Source organism: Carlito syrichta, unplaced genomic scaffold (assembly GCF_000164805.1).
Source record: "Carlito syrichta isolate Samal-C Ts95f unplaced genomic scaffold, Tarsius_syrichta-2.0.1 Scaffold261395, whole genome shotgun sequence".
Lineage (NCBI taxonomy): Eukaryota > Metazoa > Chordata > Mammalia > Primates > Tarsiidae > Carlito > Carlito syrichta.
The window spans coordinates 225349-235286 of NW_007205491.1; the positions used below are offsets into that span (position 1 = coordinate 225349).

General features: G+C 54.9%; 1 protein-coding gene across 1 annotated transcript in view; it reads left to right on the forward strand.

Moving 5' to 3' along the window:
- Positions 1-2870: 2870 nt before the first annotated feature.
- ARRB1 (arrestin beta 1) overlaps positions 2871-9938 on the forward strand; it is an 89328-nt gene continuing 82260 nt past the window's right edge. Inside the window, exon 1 of the mRNA XM_008052193.2 lies at positions 2871-3130. Within this exon, the coding sequence (XP_008050384.1) occupies positions 3111-3130 (20 nt within the window). The 5' untranslated portion in view covers positions 2871-3110. The remainder of the gene's footprint in view (positions 3131-9938) is intronic.

Below are 9938 nucleotides of genomic sequence, written 5' to 3' on the forward strand. Positions count from 1 at the left end.
TTTCCACAGAGCCTGACAGGTAAAGCCAAAATACCCCCTTAACCCCTCCTTCCCCATCCTAGATCCCTCTCTGGAATGAAAGCTCCATTTCTCCTATTGACCTCTGAATCTTAAGTCCCCAGAACCACACATGGCACATTCAATAAACAGTTACTGAATGAAGAGTAAATCAAGGGTCAAGTAAGGTTCTGGCTCTACTATGCATTCTCTTCCCTTTGGGAAGGGCTAGATGAAGGGAGGTCAAAGGCCAAGGTCCAGAGGAGGCTATGGATTTGGGCAAACAATTTAGTTCCTCGGAACATCAGTTTGCTTATTTATAAAAAGAGAAAAGAGCATTTGTCACATTGAATGGTGAGCACCGAGCAGTGCCAGGCATACCACACACCCCCTCATGAAGTTTACAGGCTAGTGGGGATGGTTGCACAGGACTCAGAATCCTGCATGTGGACTCCGCAGTCTACCAATCTGTTCAGTGTCCCTAAATGTTCAAGCCCTGCTTTCCAAACTGCTCCCAAAAGTGGTGTGTAGGGGCAGGGCTACCTGAAACCACTTGCTGCATTTTTCTGGATATACTTGGAAGTAATTACAAATATTGTTTTTATAGTAAAACAAACACAAATATTTGTTGAGTAGAATGAAGGATTTGCTTGAATTTTTAAATTCACTTATTTATTTTTATTTATTTGAGTCAGAGTCTCAGTCTGCTGCCCAGGCTGGGGTGCAGTGGCATAATCGCAACTCACTACGGCCTCAACCTCCTGGGTTCAGGCAGTCTTTCCACCTCAGCCTCCCTAGAAGCTGGGACTACAGGGGTGTACCACCACAACTGGCTAATTTATTTTTCGTAGAGAAGAGGCTTTTCTAAGAGGCCAGGCTGATTTCAAACTCCTGGGCTCAAGCAATCCTCTTGCTTTGGCTTACCTAAGTGCTGGGATTACAGGTGTGAGCCACTGCACCTGGCCTGCTTGAATTTTTAAATTCAGGTACTTTGGACATCAGCATGGAGAGAACCATAAGAGAGCCTCTGGTTTGGTCAAACTCATGTTTCATAGGTGGAGACACTGTGATGTGAGAGCAGCAGAACCCGGTCTCTCCATCCTGCTTGGGGACCTCCTGTGTTATCATGGAGGACTTTCAAGATCCCTGACCCCTGCAGAAACAACAAGTTGCTTCCTCTCCTTCCCTTGTGGAGGTGAGGGTGAGAGTGAGCCCAGAGAATTACACTAGGAGGGAGCCTCTGGACCTTAATCCATATTCTCCTTGCTGCTAACATTGCCCAATGGGCCACCCTGCCTGCCCATCAGCCTCCCTCCACCCCTCACCAAATCTGGACATAATTATGGTAATTATACTGGGCTATCATTATCAGCTTGATATAAACTGCATAGGTAACTGCTTCTGAGCATAATTATAGGAGTTGTTTACATACCCACAATAGCATCAGAGTAAATGATGGCTTCCTTTCCCTAATACTCCAAAATTAGGGACCTATCAGGGCTAATCAGCCACATCCCAGTAGTGAGGGTGTGGAAGAGACCTCCCACACCCTCACTACCTGCAAAGCAGGAAGGGACCTTGGACAAAGCGGGGTCCCAGGCAGGATTTCCTGGGACATCACGAGGCCTGCAGAGGAGTAGGCTAATATCTATTGGGCACCTACTCTATGGAGGCACTCATGGGAGGCCAACAAACACAAGGGAGTGCTTTTTCTTTCTTTTTTTTTTTTAGTTGGAGTCTCACTTGATTGCCCAGGCTGAAGAGCAGTGGCATGCTCACAGCTACCCCAGCGTCAACTCGCTAGGCTCCAGCAATCCTTCCGCTTCAGCCTTCCAAGTAGCTGGAACTATAGGCGCGCACTACCAGGCCTGGCTAATTTTTTAATTTATTGTAGAGACAAGGTCTCACCATGTTGCCCAGGCTGGTCTTGAACCAGTAGGCTCTGGCAATCCTCTCGCCTCGGTCTCCCAAAGTGCTGGGATTACAGGCTTAAGCCACCGCGCCCGGCCAGAGTTCTTTTAACCTATAAACAATTTTGCAAGCTGATATTAATATCCCCACTTTACAGGTCTGAAAATAGGTTCTAGGAGGCCTGATGAACAGGGCCAGCCACAGTAGGCAGAAGAGCTGGGCATCGGTGCTTCCCGCGATATCGCCCGGCCCAGCTGACCTCCCAGGGCCCAGCGGGCCAGCTCTGTCCCCTTCCTTATCTCTTCTCACAGCTTCCTCTTCCCGGGTCGCCTTCCGGCCGCCCCTGCTAGCCTCGGGTCCCCCTCCCACCCTGCTCGGTTCCCCAGTGTCTACGCAGTCTACTGCCCCTCCACCCCCTTTTCCTGTCTGTTGGATGGCTGGGTGTTCTCTCTCCAGAAGAGGCCGAGGTGGGGGTGGGGTTGGGTGGGGGAGGGTGGAGAACAGGGAGGAGGGTGGAGAACAGGGGTGAGGGTCTCGCCAGGCATCCCTGAATCTCCCACCAATTAGGGGCGCCGCCCGGTGCTCGGCCTTGGGGTCGGCGGGCCTGCGGCGTCCCCCTACCCGCACACACAAAGGCCGCTCCGGCATGCGCGGGAGAGCGCGCTCGCACCCACGGCCGTGCGCACACACGCGCAACTGCACAGAGACGTGCACACTCTTCCATCCACACACATTCACCCCCTCATAGGACCTCTCACACAGCCGTGCGCCCCCACTCTCACTCGGGGACGCAGCCGGTGGCCCCAGATGCCGACCTTGGGGCCCTGACACGTCCCGCCGCTCTGCCCGTTGCTCTGGGCGGCGCGCGCACATGCAGACACGCGCGCGCGCGCGCATACACACACACACACACACACACACGCTCACACACACACGCTCACACACACACGCTCACACCCGCACAGTTCCACGCCCCTGGTCGAGGCCCCGGCGCTGTGCGGCTCCGCGGCGGGCGGCGGGCGGCGGGCGGCGGGCGGCGGGCGGGCGGGGACCCGGGGCGGGGGCGGCGGCGGCTGCGGCCGGGAGAGCGGAGGAGGCGGAGCAGGGAGCCGGGAGCGGGCTGGCCCGCGCTCCTCCTGCTGGCCGGGGATTTTCCAGCCTGGGCGCTGACGCCGCGGACCTCCCTACGGCCGCCGAGGACCATGGGCGACAAAGGGACACGGTGAGTGCAGGCGACTGCCGGGCCCGGCGCGCGTGGGGCCATCTGGGCGAGGGCACCGGCGCGGGTTCCAGTTCCAGTCGGCTGTGCGTTCGCGGGCACCCCAGCACCCGGTCTCCTGTGTGGTCGCCCGCAGGGGCCGTGGGTGAGGGACCGAGAGGGAGGGCAAGGACCCGGGCTCCCCAGGTGGGCCGCGGCTTCTGGCAGGGACACACACGCACACACACTCACTGGCTCGCTGACACCCAGCACTGGCTGGCACACGCAGAGACGCACGGGGGCAGGTTGACACACAATACACACAGGGACACACTAACCCGTGGGCACACGTGTGCTGGCACACACACTTGCAGCCTCTGCCACATACTCGTCACACACAGTGACATGCTGTCACACACGCTCCCTGGTTCACACATGTCAGTTAACACATTCTTGTTGACAGCCTTGTTGGCATGCACAGGTCGCACTCCAACACATACCAACTCTAACACACCCTCGTGGACATATGCTGACACACACACATTGTCACCTGCACTCGCCATAACAATCAGTCTTGCTGGCACACACACGTCACCCTCACTGACACACATACTTGTGCTGGCACATGTCTCATTAACACAGTGGAGCGCAAGGCCACACAAACACTGGTCCCCACAGACACGCATCAGACTAATGTCCACACAGGCACCCCACAGACACAAGCTGCCAGCCCCCAGGGTTAGTGACACACTCACTCCAGGCCCCACATGGCCAGAAGTGGAAATGCACTCATATCACCTGGGTGGAGGCGCACCCCCCCCAACCTGGGGAAAACAGGTCCCATCCATTTGCTCAGTTCCCTTTCCCTGTGACCTCCTGAGGAGGGCTGGCCAGGAGCTGTTTTGATCTGAGGGCTGGGGGAGCCTCTCCTGTCTTCTTAGAACCTGACCTGAAAGACTCTCAAAGGGGGAACTGGGACAAAACAGGGAGAGGGCTGAGGCAGAAGCAGCCCTTCAGAAAGGACCAGCCCTGGTCAGGGGCTCTGCTTTGCCCCCCAGGTTCCCATCACCCTCTTAAGAACCCAACAGCAGTCCCTCCCTGGGCTCTTCTTCTGACCCCTTCACACCTTCTCTTTCTCTTGGTTTTCTTTCCTTATCCTCCCTATCCTCGTGCCCTACTTCTCCTTCCTGTCTTCCCTCTCTCCTCTCTTTCCTCTCTCCCCAATCCCCGTCTCTCCTTGCTTCCAACATTTATTTATTGAGCTTCTGCTGCATACTAGGCAAAGTGTTGGGGATCAAAGATGTGTGAGACTCGTTTCTCCCCTGAAGGAACTAACAGACTAGAGAGAGACCACCCCAGTGGGTGTCCCCTTTCGGGGCCACTGACAAAGCCATTTCTCACCCACTGCCATCTGAGACTCTCTCAGCAGCACCGGAAACATCTTCCAGAGATTATTTCCATTTTCCAGAAGAAGAAACTGAGGCTCAGAGGCAGCTTAGGCTCTTAATGGTTAGAATCTTCTTCCTTGCCATCCTCCTGACAGCTCTTCCAGGAGGTTAATTTCCCTCTTCCTGTATTCCCCCGGAGACACCAGAGGGTTAGAGAGGTCACTTGATTTGCTTCAGATCCAGAGGGGTCAGAGATAGGAGCACACTTGGTCCATGTCTCTGTGGCTGGCCCTTGGGCACCATCTGGCCTCTCACGACCAGGGAGAGGCGCCCTGCTCTGTGCTGGAGGCCCAGGTTGTCGGGGAGATGGCAGAAGATGGTGATGCGTCTGTGTGCACCTTGATGGCTAGTCCCCGCTGCAGTTGGCTGGCCAGCACTGTGACCCAGGCCTCTGTCCTCAGCAGGAACGTGTGAGACTCCCTCCCCCGCCACATTTATCTCCCCCATGCCTGAGAACCTTTTAACTGATGAGGCTGGGCTTTTTCTTCCTGCAAGGCATGGCCAATCCCTCATCCTTTGTCCCTCCTGTACTGCTTTGTGATCAGGGTGACTCAGCCCCTCTTGGGCCTCTGTGTGACTTGGGGAGAAGCGTCATTGCTTCCCTGCAGCATGGGCTGTCAGCAAGACGAGGACACTGTGGGCTTCTGGGCACCTGTTGGAGACCTTGTCTCTGGGGCCAGAGCTTTTAGTATTACTCCTATTACTCCCCCTGCTCTGCCTCTAAGTCACTGGTGGACCTTGGGGAAACTGGATAATTGCTTTCCCTTTCTGAACCTCAGTTTTCCCATCTGTAAATTGGAGCTATCAATACTTACATTTTTCAGGCTCTGTTTGTGTTTACTGAATTCCCTGGGCGGGGGAAGTGGTACCGCCTGAAGCTTGGAGCCAAGGCCTGGTGAAACTCCAGTCAGTGGTGGCCCTGGGCTCCCCCTCAGGCTCCCCTGCGGGCCCCAAGGTCTCCCTCTCCCTTTCTAGTTTCCTGAATAATTTGGAAGAGCAGGGCAAAATCAATAATGGGCGGAATCCTCTAGTATTCTGTAAGTCACTGGATTCTACTTTCTGTAAGACTTAGAAGAGGACACTTGCAAATATCTAATTTTCAGCGACTCTCAATATCAAGAGTCATCGCCTCCACCCCTTCATCTGGAATTGTACCCCTATATAAAAATCACAATGAAAATTAATCAGAAACCGTCACTGCCTCCAAGAACTCCCAGGGGCTGAAACAAATACCTACACAGGACTAAACACAGGGCAGGGGAATAATGGCTGCTGTAGCAAGTTGCTCTGGGAACAATCATGCCAATTCACCAAATGTGATGAGTGTCTCTGAGTGCCTGGAGACTGGGGACTTAGAGATGAATGAGTCCACTCCGTCCCCAGGAATTTAGAGCAGAGCAGGTGGTTATAATGCAGGTGACATGTGCCATGGGAGACCTCAGGAAGAGTCCCCAACCCAGTCCCGGGCAGGCGGCAGGGTGAAGGCTGCTTTCTGGGAAGGTGGTGGGGTTTGAGCTACTGAGCTTCACCTGGAAGGATGGGGCAGCCCAGGGGGTGGGAATGGGAATGTCATTCCTGGCTGAAGGTGCAGAACATGCAAAGGCTTGGAGGCAGGAGGCCGCATGTGCGGCCTGGGGGTTGGGCTGGGGCTGATGTACTAGCCTTAAAGAGGTCAACACAGGCCGGTCACCACCAGCCTGGGAAGAGGAGAGAGGATTTTCTTCTGAGGTTGATGGTGATCCAGAGAAGAGGAAAGGGAGCTGATTTTCATTTCAGACAGATGCCTTTGGCAGTGACAAGGAGGGTGGAGGGGAGGAGCAGGCCTAGAAGTGGGCAGGGGAGAAGCCTGAGAACTAAGGCTGTAAGCTCTGAGCTAAGGCTGCAGGGAGGATGGAACTGAGAAACATGAATGTGAATAAGAATGTGAAGTCCGTCAGTCTTGCTATTTATTGGACCTTTGCTGAGTGCCTGGTATGCATTAGAATTACAGGCATAACCTCATTGGATTTTCCAGTGGTTTAGTAATGTAGGGATTATTGACCCCATTTTGCAGATGAGGAAACAGACTAGGAGAGATTAAGCATTTGTCCACTGCCATTCAGCTGGCGAGCATGTGAACCCAGGCCTGTCAGCCCACAAAAACCTCTCTTTGCCCGGAGTAAGGGGGATTTGTCTGGCTCCCAGTAGGCCTGTCTGGCAGCCCCAGCCTCAAGCTATGCAATCTTTATGGGCCTTGCTGTTCCCACTAACTCAACAGGCAATGTGGAGGATCAGATTTAGACAACAGAAGGGACTTCCTGGGAGGCAATGGGATGGAATGAAATTTCCTTTCCTGTAGATGTTTATGAACTCTTCTTTTTTGGGGGAGAGGAGGGCGGCTGTCATAGGGACGTGTAATCACCAGCTCTCTGTGAACTTTGGCTGTCATTTCTCTTGGTGGTTAAGCCCTGTGTGACCTGTCTTGGCTAGAACATGGGGAAGTCCTGTGGTTTTGGCCAGGACTATTCCTGGGGCTGTTGGAAGCAGTAGCATTGAGCCTGGCCCACTGTCTCTGATCCCTGATTCTGGGCTGGCCTCTGGGCTTCAGACTGCCCAGCTCTCTTTCTTCCAAGTTTGGGCCTCCTTGCCTGAGATTGAAGTCTCCCACTGGTGTGGGTTCAGGGGTACTGAGATGTGGGCTTCTGATACTTAGGGCAGTGGCAGTGGAAGAACAGCAGGCTTGGAGTCAGCACACTCCCAGTGGAGTCCTGGCCTCTACCCGGCCAGAATGCCCATGTTGACCATCTGGCTGAGGCGCGCAGGGCTGGGAGCAGCCTGGCAGAGGAGCCAGACTGTCAACTATGGGTGGGAGGTTGAGGTAGATGCAGGGAGGCTTCTGCATAGATGGATCGGGGACTCGGGGCAGGATCAAGGTGGGAGGCGGGGGCTTGAGAGTCTTTGGGTTGAATGCCAGTTGACTTGGGGAGTATGGATAACATCGTGCAGGGAGAAGGTATTCAGTGTGAAGAGAGGGTGACCAGGGACAGCCAGGGCCTTGAAGAGCACCGGTGCTTAGGGACAGAGAGAAGAGGGAGGGACCCATAGAGGATGAGCTGGGCTAGACGCCTTGGATTTAGCTGGAAGGCAGAGGCTGGTGACTTGGGGTTTTGATGGAGTGGTGAGGGCAAAGGTAGGCTATAGGGGGCAGAAGTGAGAGGGAGGAACCCTGCTTTCTACATGCCAGGAGATGGGGTTGAGCCTCTTGGAGGAAGGGCATAAGGCCCTGGCTTGGGGGCAGTGAGGGCAAGGGTGCCATGGGTGTGGGCCTTGGGGAGCTCATCCCATTTACCTCCTTCTTCTGCTTTCTGTTCAGAGGCGGAAGATCACTGCCCTGTGCTGTCTTTTCAGGCTCAGGCTGAGGGGTGGGAGGGACATTGGTGAAGTGTGAGCTGGTCCCAGGAAGAGGGGTACACTGACCTGGTTCTGGGGAGTGGGGGTATCTGACTCAGGTGAGGAGCTAAGCTGAGGAGGGTACGGGAGCTTAGGCAGGAGGGTAGTGTTCTAAGGAAGGAAGAGCCTAAGCCAAGATGCAGATGCTGGGTGCACTGGGTGCAGGTATGGGGTGTGAGGGCTGAGGCTGTGGAGGAAGGGCAGCCCTGGCCAGCAGGCCTTGGGTGCAGAAGAGGGTGGGTTTCAAGGGACTTTCTTACTCATTCATTCACACCCCAGCTGGTTCAGGCTATTTCTGTTTCCCGATTCCTGGTCCCTTACCCACTGCTGGGCTGGTTCCTTGGAAATGCCTGGCAGAGGTTTGTTGAACTGGACTGAACTCTTTCTTCTCTTCTTACCTCTGTTATCAGCCCAGGAGCTCCTGAAGTCTTGAAGTCAGGCCTTTCCCATTAATAAACACGATATTTCCCACATTAGGCTGGGTGCTCAGGAGAGAGGGGTGGGGCATGACTTCTCCACCAGACTGGGAAGTTCTGAGGGAAGGGGATGGACCACCCCTGTTGGAATGGGGCCCCTGAGGGGAGGCCTGTGTCTCCCTCATCAGACTGGAGCTTTCTGAAGGAAAGATATCTCTCCCATCAGACCCCAGGGTGCTCCTGGGAATGGGCCCTTGTTTCCCATGTGAGGCTTGGGATTAGAACAGGTGTCATCTCAGACTGTTCTGGAAACTCTCCTTCCTCCCTCCTCTGGGTCCTGTCCCGGGGTGGCTTGAATCCTAGCAGGGGGGTGGAGAACAGAAGGGGGTGGCAGGACAGGGTGGCTGCTTTTGAGAGGGGAACAAAGGATTCTGTTGTCCCAGCCCCCTCTCTTCCTCCCCAAGGGGCTCTGGCTGGGTCATCTCTCAGGAGACTGCCTCCTCCTTCCTGGGACTGGCCCCATCTTTAGTTCTACTTCAGAGGAACTGCTTGTTCCTTCCCAGGAGACCTGGTGCCAGATGAGGCCCCTGGGAGGCCAGGCCCCAGAGACTGGACTACACAGATCTCCAGAGTTCTGTGTGACTGAGGTCACCACAGCGACTGAGCAGCCTTCCTCTCTGCCGGGAGCTGGGCTGCGCCTGGCTGAGGCCACAGCTGAGTCCCCAATCTCTCTGCACCTGGAGAAGGGTCTGTCTTTTGGTCTAAAGAGCCTCCAGCAAGGCGGGGCGCTATACTGACAGAAGCCGGGTCACAGGAGGCTGGACTGCTCAATGTGTGAGCTGTTCAGGGGCTCATAAGGCAGGAGATCCCTTTCATGCGGGCCCTGGGCCCGTAGCTTCACAACCAGCGCAGCTTCACCCCTTTCCCCATCCCTGCAGTTAAGGGGCAAGTTTTGGCTGAAGGCCAGGGGAGATAGTACAACCCTGCTGGGATGTACTATCTCAGGAGGGCCCCAAGGTATACTCTACTATTTACTCATTGCTGTGTGACCTTGGGCATGACATTCACCCTCTCTGAGTCTTGGTGTCCCTATGAAAGTCAGCATGTGTGAGGCTGTCCTCCTGTGTTCTGCTAGTGGGTTGGCAGTGACCTTTCTCCCAGGGGGCCTTAAGTGGGCAGCCAGGCCTCTGTCACAGACCAGTGGGACTGAGAATGCCAGGGAGTGTTGGGGTAGGTGTTGGGGGCTGAGGGCCAGGAAGGAGTTGGCTCCTGCTTAAAAGGGTTGTGCTCTCTCTTATGGATCAGGTCCTTGAACAGTTGCCCTGTCCCATCTCCTAGGACATCAAAGCATCTGTAGTAACAGGCAGGTCCTTGAAGGTTTATTATTATTATTATTATTATTATTTTGAGTTGGAGTCTCACTTGGTCGCCCAGCCTCGACCTGCTGGGCTCCGGCGATCCTTCTGCCCCAGCCTTCCGAGTAGTCGGAATTACAGGCATGTGCTACCATGCCCAGCTGATTTTTTGATTTATTGTAGA